This window comes from Aotus nancymaae, unplaced genomic scaffold, assembly GCF_030222135.1.
Source record: "Aotus nancymaae isolate 86718 unplaced genomic scaffold, 86718_ANA_hifiasm-v0.15.2.pri h1tg000015l_0, whole genome shotgun sequence".
Lineage (NCBI taxonomy): Eukaryota > Metazoa > Chordata > Mammalia > Primates > Aotidae > Aotus > Aotus nancymaae.
In genome coordinates this window covers 1,319,011-1,334,631 of record NW_026988426.1, presented here as the reverse complement: position 1 = coordinate 1,334,631, position 15,621 = coordinate 1,319,011, and the positions used below count along the sequence as shown (strand labels likewise).

At 53.8% G+C, this 15,621-nt stretch overlaps 1 protein-coding gene across 3 annotated transcripts; it reads left to right on the top strand.

The window, feature by feature from the left end:
- Positions 1–279: 279 nt before the first annotated feature.
- On the top strand, positions 280–15,470 carry CPSF4 (cleavage and polyadenylation specific factor 4). 3 transcript variants are annotated; one of them, XM_012455518.2, is made up of 8 exons: positions 280–430; positions 2,915–2,965; positions 6,168–6,320; positions 8,251–8,346; positions 8,701–8,794; positions 10,026–10,098; positions 11,694–11,789; positions 14,505–15,470. In XM_012455518.2, the coding sequence occupies exons 1-8, from the start codon at positions 328–330 to the stop codon at positions 14,571–14,573; spliced, it is 735 nt and encodes a 244-aa protein (XP_012310941.1). In that variant the 5' UTR covers positions 280–327; the 3' UTR covers positions 14,574–15,470. The 3 variants fall into 3 exon arrangements, with proteins under 3 accessions (XP_012310941.1, XP_012310940.1, XP_064232495.1); XM_012455517.2 differs by having other exon boundaries at positions 11,619–11,789; XM_064376425.1 differs by lacking the exon at positions 14,505–15,470 and having other exon boundaries at positions 10,486–11,709.
- The last annotated feature ends 151 nt before the right edge of the window (positions 15,471–15,621 follow it).

Genomic DNA, 15,621 nt, shown 5'->3' with positions numbered 1-15,621 from the left:
CTCCCCGGGTGCGCAGGCGCAGTCCGCGTCGCCGACTCACGCGTGTGTTTTCGGGTTTCCGGCGGAGCGAGGCCGGCGTTCGGCTGGCGGCTAGCCGGGACTAGTGGAGCGGTGGGACTCCGCGCTCGATTGGCCGGCCCTGGACAGGCGCTTGGGCCGGCGCGGGCTCCGGGCGCTCCCGGCATCCCTCAGGTGGCGGCGGCGGCGGCGGCGAGGTGAAGGAGGAGCGTGTGCGGCGGGGCCGGCGGCTGGGCCGGCGGCGGGTAGAGGCGAGAGGGCGGCAGGAGACTTAGGGGGAACCGGGCCGGTGGGGCCGCCGCCGCCACCATGCAGGAAATCATCGCCAGCGTGGACCACATCAAGTTCGACTTGGAGATCGCGGTGGAGCAGCAGCTCGGGGCGCAGCCTCTGCCCTTCCCCGGCATGGACAGTGAGTGCGGGGCCCAGGCGGGAGGGCGAGAGCGACTCGGACCCGGGACTCCTTCGCCTCGGTCTTGAGACGTTCCCCCCCCACACCGCCTCCTCTGGATCCTGGACCCCTCCCCTTTGGTCCCGGGACTCCTCCCACTAGGTCTTGAGAGTTCCTCCCACCTCCTCCGGGTCCTGGGACCCTCCCCTTTAGTCCCTCCTCTGTGGTCCCGGGACTCTTCCCACTCTATCCTGAGACCTCCTCTTCTGGATCCCGGGACTCTCACCCTTGGTTTTAGGACTCCTGAATCCCAGGCCCCCATTTCCACCGTCTGGGGACCCCTTTCCCCCTCACTTGGACTCAGGAGTTCACTGCCTCGGATTTGTCCTCATGCGGCGGCGGTTCAAAGGTAATCTGTAGGAGGGCAGGAATTTGTTCGCTTAATTCTTGAATAAAGGTGGGTTATCCAGGATTGGAACTTTCCCTCAGCCCTCTCCCAAATACAGGAGAGTACTAGGGTATCCCACTCCCTACTTCCCGCCCCCCCCGCCCAACGCTGAGTGTCTCTTCTTGCTTTCTTTATAACTGAGGCGTTGGAGGAGGCCTGCTGAGGGAAGGACCACCTCTCTTTAGGAGACCCCAACTAGACTCTCAAACTCCCCTCTAGGACTCATTCTCCTGGGAGCGCATCCCTAATTTGGGGCCTGTCTCCACATTTTTCTGGACCTCAACTCAAGTTATTTATCACACCCAGCAGCTGTATGGACTCTTGGCCTGAATGAACTTCCTTCACTCCTTCCCTTCTTGTGGTGACCCCTGGCTCCCCACCCACTACTCAGTGGAATATCTCATACTTTAGAAGAAACTAGTCGTTTTCTTTGTGTCTTTTTTTTTTTTTTTTTCGAGACAGAGTCTCGCTTTTGTCGCCAGGCTGTAGTGCCGTGGCGCGATCTCGGCTCACTGCAACCTCCGCCTCCCGGGTTCAAGCAATTCTCCTGCCTCAGCCGCCCGAGTAGCTGGGACTACAGGCACGCGCCACCATGCCCAGCTAATTTTTGTATTTTTTTAGTAGAGACGGGGTTTCACCATCTTGGCCAGGATGGGCTCGATCTCTTGACTTCGTGATCCGCCCGCCTCGGCCTTCCAAAGTGCTAGGATTACAGGCGTGAGCCACCGCGCCCGGCCTTCTTTCCTATCTGGACATACTTGAAATCTAATGCTATAACCTTAAAGTTTGGGGGCTGGTGGAAGTCATTGAGTTCAATCCACAGATGGGGAAACTAAGACCCAGGTGGGGTAGGGGAAGGGACTTGCTGACGACCACCACTCAATGGATGGCAGACCTGGGGTCTCCTACAGAGAGGTGGTCCTCCTCGGCAAGCTCCAGTGTTCTGTGCTGTTGCCCACAACTACCAGTGGGGTCTCCCACTTCTCCCAGCAGCCTCCCTCTCCTCAGGCAGCCATGCCTTGTCATGCACATGTGACTTCTAAGTCTGTCCTTTCATGTGGTTTTTTTCTTTTTGTTTGTTTGCTTTTGAGATAGGGGCTCCCTCTCTAAATGTAAGTGCCTTGGTGGCGCAATCATGGCTCAGTGCAGCCTCGACTTCCCAGGCTCCAGCAATCCTCCCACCTCAGCCTGCCAAGTAGCTGGGACCACAGGCGTGCACCACCATGCCTGACAGATTTTTTGTGTGTGTATTTTTTGATAGAGACACTGTTTCGCCATGTTTCCCGTGGTTGGTCTTGGACTCCTGAGCTCAAGCAATCCTTTCACCTCGGCCTTCAAAAGTACCGGGATAACAGGCATGAGCCACCACACCTGGCCTAAATATATTTTTTTTTCGCTGCCTGTCCCACAGATTTACATGGTGACACTTCTGTACAAGATAATTTCACTGGGCAGGGCGTGGTGGCTCACCCCTGTAATCCCAGCACTCTGGGAGGCCGAGGCGAGCGGATCACCTGAGGTCAGGAGTTCGAGACCAGTTCGAAACATGGTGAAACCCCATCTCTACCAAAAATACAAAAATTAGCTGGACATGGTGGTGGGCGCCTATAATCCCAGCCACTTGGGAGGCTGAGGCAGGAGAATTGTTTGAACCCAGGAGGTAGAGGTTGCAGTAAGGCAAGATTGCGCTATTGCAGTCCAGCCCAGGCAACAAGAGTGAAACCCCATCTCAAAAAAAAAACAAAACTATTTCTGTGATACTGTACTCCAGGCTTCCTTTCCCCACCCACTCTTAACTCCTTGAAAGGATCTTGTATACAGGAGGCTCTCAAAGCACTGGGTAATGACTGCTCTCAATGTATGTGTCTCATTTCAGGACATGACTAATATAAGCAGCTTCCTCCTTGGTTGGACTTTGCATGTTTTTGCTACTTTATTTCCTGTACCCTGAACCCTTGGTGGGTCAGAGGTCAGAAGGGTTCCCTCCCACTGTCTTCAGACATAATAGCAATTGTACCTCTTTGTTTGATTCTTCTCCTTTTTTCTCCATTCTACAGAGTCCGGGGCTGCTGTCTGTGAATTCTTTTTAAAAGCTGCCTGCGGCAAAGGTGAGAGACTCCAGGCTCCCTGATGTGCCTCCTGAGGTGCCCTCCCACCTCCTTGTCCCCAGCGGACTTAGATGCCGCCAGGTCTCTGGCTCACATTCCTTTCTATAGACTAATGATGACTGTAGATAAAACTCCGGTTTGGACAGGCTAGGAACCTGATGGGATGTTCCACCTGAAACCTAAAACACAGGACTGATCCTGGCTCTCAGGCTGCCTTATCACTTCACATTCCCTGGGGCTACAAGCTGGCCTGTGACATGGAGAGAAGCCTCAGTGCAGCACTGAGACAGACATTCAGGAACTTTCTCCAGCTCACAGAGTTAATAGTGGCAGAGCCCAATGTCTGCACCCAGGCCTTTCTGATTCCACAGTCTCATGGTTTTCTGTGGCCTCCCATCAAAGCACCCCATGATAACCCATCTTATGGGGTCTTGTTCTCGCTAACTAGCCTCCGACACAGACTACACAAGCCGGTTTCTTCACTATTCCATCAGAAATATCACTAGGAGCCAGGCCTGGTGGCTCACACCTGTAATCCCAACACTTTTGGAGGCCAAGGTAGGTGGATCACCTGAGGTCGGGAATTCGACACCAACCTGGCCAACATGGTGAAACCCATCTCTAGTAAAAGTACAAAAACTAGTTGGGTGTGGTGACGCACGTCTGTAATCCCAGCTACTCCGGAGGCTGAGGCAGGAGAATCACTTGAACCCAGGAGGCGGAGGTGGCAGTGAGCCGAGATTGCACCACTGCACTCCAGCCTGGGCGACAGAGTGAGACTCCATCTCAAAAAAAAAAAAAAAAAAAAAAAGTATCACTAGGCACGATCTTAACATTCCACAGTCTGGGCATTTTTCTTGCTGTAGGAAAATTTATGTAGGAAACTTAAATATTAATCAGAAGCTTGAAAAGGGGGAGCAGAGAATCAGAGCAAAGGGCTGCTTTTTTGGGTTTTTTGTTTTTGAGACAGAGTTTCACTCCTGTTGCCCAGGCTGGAGTGCAATGGCATCATCTCGGCTCACCTCAACCTCTACCTCCTGGGTTCAAGCCATTCTCCTGCCCCAGCCTCCTGAGTAGCTGGGATTACAGGCATGCGCTACCACGCCCAGCTAATTTAGTAGAGACGGGGTTTCACCATGTTAATCAGGCTGGTCTCAAACTCCTGACTTCAGGTGATCCACCCGCGTAGGCCTCCCAAAGTGCTGGGATTACAGGCATGAGCCACCTCGCCCTGCCCAAAGGGCTGGTTTTAATGAATGGTTTTTGTGAGTTTTGCTTCTATAATGTAGTCATTTACCACTGAGGTAGTAGAGTTTCTGGCAGATCAACCAGGTCAACCTCACACTGTCCAGTCAGAACGTCATTACCTTTACTGGGCTCCTGGTCTTATTCCCATGTCTTTGCTCAGTAATTCTGCCTTTCTGACCAGCCACCTTCTGTTAGCACAGCCATCCCCAACACAGGGATATCTCTGTTGACTACATGTGGCAATTCAAATTTAAATTAAGTCAAATCACAGTTAAAACTTAAACTCCTCAGACATACTAGTCATGTTTCAAGTGCTCAATAGTCACATTAGGCTGGCAGCTGCTATACTGGACAGCAGAAGTGTAGAACGGCCTCACTCTGGTTGGACCTCCACGACGGTCCTGCCAGGCCACTTGTTAGAAGTCCCACACATTCCCAGAGGCTGGCTCTGTCCCATCAGGTCCTGCCACAGACACCTCCCTCAATGTGTACACATCACATTTCCTCAATTCTGATATTGATCTTTCTGTTTTTTGAGATGGAGTCTTGCTTTGTTGTCCAGGCTGGAATGCAATGATCTCAGCTTACTACAACTTCTGCCTTCTGGGTTCAAGTAATTCTCCTGCCTAAGCCTCCTAAGTAGCTGGGATTACAGGTGCACACCAGCACACCTGGCTAATTTTTGTATTTTTAGTAGAGACGGGGTTTCACCATGTTGGCCAGGCTGGTCTCGAACTCCTGACTTCCCACCTTGACCTCCCAGAGTGCTGGGATTACAGGAATGAGCCATCATGCCTGGCTCCCCAGCTAATTTTTTTAATTTTTAGTTTTTTTTCCTTTTTTGTGTGTAAAGACAAGGTTTCACTGTCATGCCCAGGCTGATCTTGAACTTCCAGCTCAAGTGATTCTCCTGTCTTGGCCTCCCAAAGTGCTGGGATTATAGGTATGAGCTACTGCACCCAGCCAAGTTCATCTTTCTTAATTCTTGGCAGCCAAATGGGTACTTTTCACTGGAGATGGAGCCCACCTAGAGTCCGTCTTCTTTATGCTTTAGGATTTCCAAGACCTGTTTTTCTTTCACTGTCTCTCTCAGGATTTCATGTCTGTGTACCACTGGAACTATTATTTAATCAAATTAAGAAATAGTGTCACCCAGACTGGAGTGCAGTGGCGTGATCTCAGCTCACTGCATCTTCTCTTTCCTGGGTTCAAGCGATTCTTCTGCCTCAGCCTCCTGAGTAGCTGGGACTACAGGTGCGAGCCACCATTCCTGGCTAATTTTTGTATTTTTAGTAGAAACAGGGTTTTATTATATTGGCCAGGCCGATCTCAAACTCCTGACCTCATGTTCCACCCTCCTCAGCCTCCCAACGTCTTCCCACTTTTTACGCCTCCATCTTACAGTAATATCTGTGAGACCAGGAATTACTATTAAAATGTGAAATGGGCCAGGCGTGGTGGCTCATGCCTGTAATCTCAGCACTTTGGGAGGCCAAGGTGGGCATATCACGAGGTCAGGCGTTCGAGACCAGCCTGGCCAACATAGTGAAACCCTGTCTCTACTAAAAATACAAAAAATTAGCTGAGCGTGGTGGCAGGCACCTGTAATCCCAGCTACTCGGGAGGCTGAGGCAGGAGAATTGCTTGAACCCAGAAGGTGGAGGTTGCAGTGAGCTGCGATTGCACCATTGCACTTCAGCCCAGGTGACGATTCAAGACTACAAATCAGAATGAATTAATGAATGAATGAATGATAAAGTAAAATGTAAAGTGTCTGTCAGCATACTACCTAAAATCATGTTGCCTTCTGTGAGGGTGACCTCTGCCCCCTTCAGGTGATGCCTTCAGGTGGCTTTGGAAGTTAGGAGGTGAAGGTGCCTCAGCTTCTCCAGGCCCTGTTCCCCGGGTTCAGGGTGGCCTCTCTCCTGACACCCTGTCCCCATCTTCCTGGCAGGAGGCATGTGTCCATTTCGCCACATCAGCGGCGAGAAGACAGTTGTGTGCAAACACTGGCTGCGAGGCCTATGCAAGAAGGGGGACCAGTGTGAGTTCCTGCATGAGTATGACATGACCAAGATGCCCGAGTGCTACTTCTACTCCAAATTTGGTAAGGCACCTGGAACCCTGGACAAGGCACAAAGAGATCTGCTGGCTGCTCAGTGCCCCTATGGTCACTGCCTGCTTTTCCCATCTTTCCAGCCTCAGAGGAGAAACTCGGACAGAGCCTGCCAGCCTCAGCCAGCTTTTAGGGGGACAGCATGGCTATTCTCTGCTCATCTTTTTTTTTTTTTTAAAGACACAGGGTCTTACTGTGTTTCCCAGACTGGTCTTGAACTCCTGGGCTCAAATGATCCACCTGCCTTGGCCTCTGAAAGTGCTGGGATTATAGGCGTGAGCCACCGTGCCCAGCCCTGTGCATCCCTTTAGAGTGCTTCAGGGTTTGGAGCACTTCCGAGCACGCTGGGACTTGAAGCTAATGAAGGTGACCAGGAAGCAGTGAGTTGTGCACCTGGCTGCATTATGTCCATGGTTGATTTCTGTCCACGTCCACTTTCTCCCTGAAACCCACTTCTCCCTCCAGCGTGGGCACTGCCTCTCAGGTCTGAGCTGGTTCCTTATCTCTGGGGCCATAATCCTGGTGACATCTCAGCCATCCTAAACAGCCCTTCAGAACAGCAGCCCCAGATGTATCTTCTGGTAGTAACGGGCTTGCCTTGAGCCCTGCTTAAAGAATCCGTGACCTCGGCTGTCCTGAGCAGCCTGTGTGGAGAAGCAGGGGACTGAGTGGAGTTGGTGGGGCTGGCACAGAGCCTGGCAGAGATGTTGTGCTCCCTGCTGGAATGCATCCCCAGATTCCCTGCTCGGGTCTGCACTTCGATGTTTCCCAGGAAGCAGCTCTGTGGGTCGGCATGAGGCTGGCCCTGGTCCTGTGCAGGGAACCAGGCAGGAGGCTGGAATCCTGCAGTGAGCCCAGGAGTGCAGGGTATGTTTTGTGCTTTCAAAGCACTGCTGTTGGAGGAGATGTTAATTATTTCAGCATCTCAACAGGCATGGCCTGCTGGCTTGTTAAAGAGAGCTGTGGCTTGTTTTGTGGAGGGGGCATAAGCTGAGAAGAAATAGGACCCACTCTGTCATTGTCCTATGTAGCACATTCCCCCCGACCCCTTGCCCATACTAGCACTGGGATGGGGCAGTAGCCTCCCATCTGGCCCCAGAGGCAGCAGCTGGCTCTCCTGGGCAGGCTCTCAAGGCACCGCTGTACAAGTGGCCTAGGGGTCGCTCCTTCCTTGCTGACAGCCCTGGTGCAGGATGCACTGTCTGTAGCTTCTGTCACCTGCACCACAGACATTAGGTTTAGGGCTCTCTTACCTAATGTAAGGGGGAGGGACAAAGGGGAAGAGGTCCTTGCCCTGTGAAGCCTTCACTCTTAGGGTCCAGGGAAAAAAGTAGCCGATGAGCCAGTGAAACAAACAGAGAAGAGAATTGCTTCTGACAAGTGCTCTGAAGGAAAGAAACCGTGATCAGAAGATGAGGGGATTCCTGAGCTGGGAGTGGAAGGTTGAGAAGGGGCTGGTTCTGGTGCAGGGGGACCCGTGTGGCTGGGGGTGGCAGAGGCTGAGCCTGCGGAGGGGCTTGGGGAAGGAGTTTGCATTTCCTCTGGATTCTGAGCACAGTTGTTAACGTGGATTGGAGGTGGTGAGCCTGGAGGTGGCGGCTACCCAGGAAGGTGCTTCTCAGTGCTGGTGGTCCCTGGGGCCCACTGCTTCAGAGAGGGGCAGGTCCACAAGTGCCTCCCCCTACCCTTGTCCCAGCTCTTAGATGTGAAGAGCAAATCAGAGTGGAAATTCCTGGTCTCAGTGGGTGCATTTCTATCACAGCCCTGGTGTACAGAAAGCTGCGGCTCTGAGACACGCTGCCCTGGCTCTCAGGGCTCATCAGGCCAAAACTGGACACCAGAACCTCTTTTCCTTGGATGAAGCCAAGGTGGGCCTGGCCCTGGCTCTCCCAGGTGGCCTCACATCCAGGTTTCCCTGCAGGGGAGTGCAGCAACAAGGAGTGCCCCTTCCTACACATCGACCCCGAGTCCAAGATCAAGGACTGCCCTTGGTACGACCGCGGCTTCTGCAAGCACGGTAGGTGCCAGGGTGGGCTGGGCCTCTGGCAAGAAGCCAGTCCTCCATTTTCTGCCCACACACTATGGAGGCTGCCAGCTAGCCTACCTGGCACATCTCCCCCTACCTGTCTCAGCAAAACCTGACATTCTGTAGCTAGTGAGGCTTTCTCACACCCCTCATCTCCCTTGAATCTCCCAAGCATGCTGGGTGGGTGGTGGTCCACCTGCATTTTTCATAAGTAGACCAGTGTTGAGAGGTGAAGTCCCTGTCCACTGTCTTCCATGAATGGGGGACAGCCAGCATTTTAAGCCATGCTCCAGCTCTCTAACTGGTAGAGGGGACATCTGAGTAACCAGACGTTTGGCTCTGTAGGTCCCCTGTGCAGGCATCGGCACACACGGAGAGTCATCTGTGTGAATTACCTCGTGGGATTCTGCCCGGAGGGCCCCTCATGTAAATTCATGCAGTGAGTAGCCAGCCACTCTGCCCTCTACCCACGCTTCTGGCCCAGGCCCCGCTGACCTCTGTATCTTCCCTGGGCCAACTGGGCTTTGGTCACTGGGTGATGTCATTACCAGGACCAAGGGTGGGGGCAGGAGATGGGGAAGGTATCCCTGCTATGGCCACCAATGCTCCCTGAGCCCAGAGGTGGCTCTGCCTGGACCAGCAGCTGGCCTTTCTTGGGTAATCTAATGGAAGCTGTGGGACAGAGACACACGTGTAGCCTTGCATATCATTTAGGGAATTGAGAGACTTCCAGTTAGGAACCTGTGCCCTAAAGGAAGGAAAGTAGAATTTCAGGGCTTTCTATGTGGAGGTTCAGGAAATCCTGAGCTTGGGGTATCACGTAGAATAAGTAGTCATGCAACAGTGAGGGTGGGAGAGAATGCACCCATTTCACACAGGAGCACACTGAGGCTCAGGGCTGGGTCCCTGGTCAGGGGCACATGGTGGCAGGTGGTGGCATGTGGTTAAAGGCAAGTCTGTGAGCCTCCGAGGACGGGTTTTAATTCTTGCTCCATGGGGTTAGCACCCCTCTTGCGGGTCCATTATCTTGTCGCTGGAGCCCAGTGCCCATCTATCACTTTGGTTGTGGACCTGGGCTTCTGCCTGGGGTGGCACTGGGGCTGCAGGAAAGCCTCCCCTCCCCCTGGCTGCCACACCCACACTGCTCAACCTGCAGCAGGATAACAGTCTCCGGGCCTGTGAGGACGCTGGTCCCTGCTTCTCACTGCAGGGAAGTGGCAGGTGCTGTCACTGGGTCTCACTCCCTGGATGAGAGTGCAGGCACCTGCAGGTGGTCCAGGGATTCCTACTTGTGGGGCGGACCGTCACCAAGTGATGGGAGGAGGGGCTGTCACCGGAGTAAGACCCAGAGGGGAAGGGGGCACGTACCAGCACAGCCTTGTCATTTCCAAGCAGCACTGGCAGTGAGTCTCCCAGCTTGGTATGGGCAGAGCTAGGTTTGAGCCCAAGCAAGCTAGTTCTGTTCTCTCTGCCACTCGGGCGGCCTCCCAGGAGCAAGCAGAGCTGAGTGCCAGCCCCACCCCATCCCTGCAGCTTCTGTCACCTTGTGCTGGGGCAACTGAGTGTGATTTTCCTGGGGCTGGAATTTAAAAGCATGGTCTGGCTTCTCTCTTCTCATCCCTCACCCCTAACTCCTCTTGTTCTCATCCCCTCCGGCTGCTGGTGACCAGCCCTCGATTTGAACTGCCCATGGGAACCACCGAGCAGCCCCCACTGCCACAGCAGACACAGCCTCCAGCAAAGGTATCGTGCCCAGCCCTCCTCGGCCCGTGTAGGAAGTGCCTTTTCTACAGCGAGAACCTCAGTGCCCACTAGGTGTGCGGTCTGCCTTAGACCTCACTGGAAAACTTGGGAGAGAAGGGGAGTCTCCCAAGTTCCTGCAGAAAAGTTAGGAGCAAGCCATGTATATCTCCCTTGAGAGACAGACGGCCTTTTCACCCTAGAACCTCAGCAAGGCCGAGCGCAGCAGCAGACATGGTTCAGGCACCGTGCAATTGGCCACCTGTTGTGAGATGGGGCTGCCTGGTTCAGCAGTGTCTGCCCCAGGGGCTGGCATGGAGGGTGGCCTGGGCACTGGGCACCGTGTCTGCTGCTATTGCTCCTGGGTCAGACCCTTTGTTTTGCAAATAGGGAAACTGAGACTCCTCCAGGAAGGACTTGTCTGAGGTGACACCACTGGGCAGGAGCAGGTATGGCAGCAGAACTAACTGACCACTCTGGCCAGCACCACCCCTGCTCCTGTGGAGTGGAGGCTGAGAGAAGGGGTGAGGACAGGACTGCAGGCCCAGCTGGCTCCAGTTTTCTAGATGAGGGGCCCCACAGCCAAGCAGCTGGTCTGTCCCTTCAAACATGAGGAGAGAGGGCAATGCCATAGACACATGGGGTCCACAGCAGCCCCTCAACGCCAAGGGCACCCTGAGTTTGGTTATGGGAGTCGGGTTGGGCTGAGAGGAAAGGCTGGCATCAAGGCAAAGCCAGCATCAGGCAGGGTCCCCAACAGGCCCACCAAGCTCACCTACCCCCTGAGCCCAAAGTCTCACCTCCTCCCCTGCTGGGCTCTGGGCTGACCAGCCCTGCTCAGTGCTAGAGGCTGAACAGCCAGGAGAGGATGTAGCTGTGTGGAGGCGCCAATCATATTGAACTCTTGATGGGGAAAGCCGGGAATTCCAGGTGTAGGTGCAGCTGTGCCAACCTGGGGGTTTCCTAGCTCGGGTTCTGCACTTATGGGCCAGAGCCAGGATCCCACCTGGTCAGGAGGAGGCCCTGCTGTGGAATCCCTACCCCAGAAGCTGCTGCCCTCCTCCTGGTGGGGCTCCCTAGAGGAGGGTCCTCTCAGCCCGAGAACGCAGCTCAGCGTGTCAGGCTCCAACTGTTTTTCTGTGACTTGCCCGCCGTGTAGGCTGCTAAACATCTGGCTGAACCAAGCGTTCATCCTGACCTGAAGCTAGAACCTCAGAAACCAAAGTAAGGCCTGATCATGCTTTTGTCCCACTGCCCCAGAGACCTCCTCTTGTCTCTTCAATGTTTTGTTTTCTATTTTATTTTTCGTTTTTGTGTGTCTGCATGGTGTTTTTCGGGCAGTGGCTCCTGCCATCATCACCAAATGTTTCTCTGCCGCCTGCTCTCCTGAGCTGGGCCATCGTGGAAGCCCTTCTTCCTGCCGTTCATGCGGGACAAGTCCCGCCCTCTATTTTCCTGTCCCCATTGGTAGTCTGCGTGCACATGTTTTCCACAGTAAAACCGTGTTGTATAACTCTTTCCAGCAAAGTAACAATCCGCCATTACAAAGGTCGTCCTCCTTGATCCAGTTAACGAGTCAGAACTCTTCTCCCAATCAGCAGAGAACCCCGCAAGTCATCGGGGTCATGCAGAGTCAAAACAGCAGTGCGGGCAACCGGGGACCCCGGCCACTGGAGCAGGTCACCTGTTACAAGGTGAGTCCTGGGGCTGGGGGACGGGGTGGGGTCTTCCCCATATGTTTGGCAAAATGAGAAAAATGAAAACATTCATTTTTGCTGATTGTAAGCATAAAGTGACAGTCTAGTTACCATCCACTATGGTGGGCTAGAGACTGTCCTACTTCCCACCACACCGCACGGAGGCCAGGTAAAGGATGGTGAGAACGCCTGCTGAATGAATGGACAGGGCCTTCAGGCAAGTGAGAGAAGCCCCCAAGAAGCTGGAAACAAAATGGAAACACTGATCCAGGGAAGGGAGAGGCCTTGGAGCCGCTGGCTGTCCTGGGGGCATCCTCAGATCCTGCAGGGCACACCAAGGGAACAGGACACTGGGTTACAGAACCCTGTCCCCGTCCCCTCCCCCAGTACATAAAATGGGACACTCGGGTAGGGTGAGCTTAAAGACACCTCCTTGAAGCCGGGCGCGGTGGCTCAAGCCTGTAATCCCAGCACTTTGGGAGGCCGAGGCGGGTGGATCACGAGGTCAAGAGATCGAGACCATCCTGGTCAACATGGTGAAACCCCGTCTCTACTAAAAATACAAAAAATTAGCTGGGCACAGTGGTGTGTGCCTGTAATCCCAGCTACTCAGGAGGCTGAGGCAGAAGAATTGCCTGAACCCAGGAGGCGGAGGTTGCGGTGAGCCGAGATCGTGCCATTGCACTCCAGCCTGGGTAATGAGCGAAACTCCGTCTCAAAAAAAAAAAAAAAAAAAAAAAAGACACCTCCTTGAAAACGGTCCTGTTCACCCCTGGCTCTGTGGGAAGGGAAATGTTTTGGTTTTTTTGTCACCCAGGCTGGAGTGCAGTGGCATGATCTCGGCTCACTACAACCTCTGCCTCCCGGGTTCAAGCGATTCTCCTGCCTCAGCCTCCTGAGTAGCTGGGTTATAGGCACCTACCATCATGCCCAGCTAAGTTTTATATTTTTGTACAGACAAGGTTTCACCATGTTGGCCAGGCTGGTCTTGAACTCCTGACCTCAGGTGATCTGCCTGCCTCAGTCTCCCAAAGTGCTGGGATTACAAGTGTGAGCCACCACACTCGGCTAGGGGAGAGAAATCTCTTGATAGTTTTGACGTTACTCATGGGCCCTTACGGGAGTCTTGGTCTGTATTCACATCCTTGGTTAAGGCTGGAAACTTACAAATGTGAGTTTTCTAATCTACAGTCGCTCCAGGATTGGTGTGCCTCTGGTACCTGGCAGGAGCAACCCCCATTACTCTGTGAGGAATATGTTCTCAACCCAAGGCACACAGAATTCCTATGGCTGGAGTTCTGAAGAATGAGTCCAGATTAAAAATCACAAAATACGCTGGGTGTGGTGGCACATGCCCATAGTCCTGGCTACTGGGGATGCTGAGGTGGGAGGATTGCTTGGACCCAGGAGGTGAAGGCTGCAGTGAGCTATGACTACACCACTGCACTCCAGCCTGGGCAATAGAGTGAGACTCTTGTTTCAACAACAAAAAAAAGCATGGAAGGGGGACTGTGTGCAGAGCAGACTTGGCTGTCATCTTGCTGCCCTCCCAGCCTGTTCAGCAGGGCCGCCTCTGTGCAGCAAGTGCCCATAGGTCCTGGAGGCTTATAAAGGTAGGACTGGGGTGTTAATGCCTCTGTCCACAGCCTTTCAACCAGTTAATGTCAGAGACACCTCATGTGGGTCCTGGATTCCCCAGGGTCAGCTGTGGGGCCCAACAGATGTGCCAGATGCTGTGAGTAGGGTATGTGGTCCCTCCTGTGGCCATCATGTTAGCCCTACAGCCTATCAGCAGCTGCTTGGCCCCTCATCCACACACAGTCACACCTGCGTATCAGACAAAGTTGAAAACACAGGGACTGCAGGGCCAGGGAACAGAGGTGGCAAGAGTGCTGGCTGATTGGGCAGAGGCCCTCAGGGCAGCAGGGACTGGGGGGAGCTGGTGTTAGCACAGAGTCAGTGCCCCCAGCTGCCTCCTGACCCTTCTGTTCAGTGCTCAAGGCTGCCATTTAAGGAGTAACAAGAGTAAAGAGAAGCTACAGTAGGGCTTGGATAATCGGGACTGGGATATGAGGCAGGGTCAGAGCTGGATTTGTCAGGTGGCTCTGCAGGCTCCCCTTACCGAAGTCTAAGCATCGTTCCCTCTCTCTGATCCTGTGATCAAAACCTGTCCCCAAGGTAGCTTAGACAGGTGTGTCACAGCCACAAGGGAAGTGTCCTAGCCTCCCCTCCCTTGGGGAGCCAGTGCCAGGGACAGCCCACCCTCTGTCCCTGGCACTGGTTCCCCAAGGGAGGGGAGGCTAGGACACTTATCACGTTGTTCCCTCCTATCTCCTGCCAGGGAACCCCAGACCTTGGCTCAGAGGTAAGTGGCTGGCCCACGGTGCAGAGGGGCTTGGTCCCCAGATGGAGTGGCGCTCAGGTGCCACGGGCTTCTCTTTGTCCTGCCACCCACTTATGAGTCCCTCCCTGGGCAGGCCGTCTTCTGGTGGCTTCAGTCTCCCTTGCACCTGCTGAGTTGCTGGCTAGTTTCTGCACCACTGCACTTTCCATGCTGAGCTTCCTCACCCTCCAATTTGAAAGAAACTGTACCACTGAGAATTTCAGAGTCCTGTCCCAACGGGACTTTGTGGGTGATATGTTAGTTGAAAACTGCATTTGAACAGTGTTATTGTCTGTCTCTCCTCTTTCCCCTCTTCCTGCTGTTCCCAGTGTGGCGAGAAAGGACACTACGCCAACAGATGCACCAAAGGGCACTTGGCCTTTCTCAGTGGACAGTGACAGCTGGAGCCAGCTCTGAGCAGCCCGGGGGCCCCGCTGTTGGGAGTGTGCATTTAACTGTTTCATGCGCTTGTTGGCGCAACTGTGGCTTGAGCTGGCCCGCAGGCACATGGGGTTCATCGCTCTGAGGGGCCACGTCTGTTAGTTCCGAATCATTTGCCATACTATTTTTGAAAAAGGGGCATGTGCCCCAGCTGGTTCCCTGCAGTCAACATCATGTTTGGCTAGACATCGATGCCTCCGTTCTGGGACTCCCTAAATACCTGCCTTCATCAGGGGGAGGAAGCTGCTGGGGGAGGGGCTTGTGCCGGGTAGTTCTGTGTGGCCATGGTCTTTCCCCTCATTAAACACCAGTTCTTGGTGACCCCAGGGACTGGCAGGTCATTGAAAGCTGTGGCCAGCCAACGCCTGCTTCCTCCCTGCCCTGCTGAATCCTAAAGCTGTGCCTATCAATGTGATTTGAACGAGGGAGCCCTTCGGGGCAAATTCAGGTGCCCCCATTGCCTCAGGCTAGCCCAGGTCCCAGGTGGCAGTGGTTGAGGGGTGCAGGGCTCTCAAGTCTGAGGTTCTCTTCTCTGGGCTTCATTTTCTCTTGGGGTATGTGCCTGACAGTGTTTAAGGTGTCCCTCGAGCTGGAGCTGCAGGCCTTTAAATAGACAACCCCTTCAGATCATCTGTGCCTATCTCCTGCCGGTCAAGTGTCTACACTGTCAGACACCTGTGGCATGTGGAGGAGACTGCCCTGTCCCTGAGCCTTGAAAATGTGAAACTGTCACCTGCAACCTGCTGGCCAAGTGGACCTGTCCATGCTCAATTGCAAGAACAATTTTTATGAAATTGATTAAAGTGGGGGAGGGTGCAGGCATAAAAAAAAATTGATTAAAGCTTGTTTTTTAAGCCATGTCTCATTACTTAAGGGTCTCATGCCAAGCCTCTCGTGCCAGCTGCAGTCACAGCCTGGTTTTCTTGTCCCTTCCGACAAATGTCAGTCCCATAGAGGAAGTGCTGCTGCCTGGAAGGCCTTTGTACAGGCAGCTAGTCAGGTCTG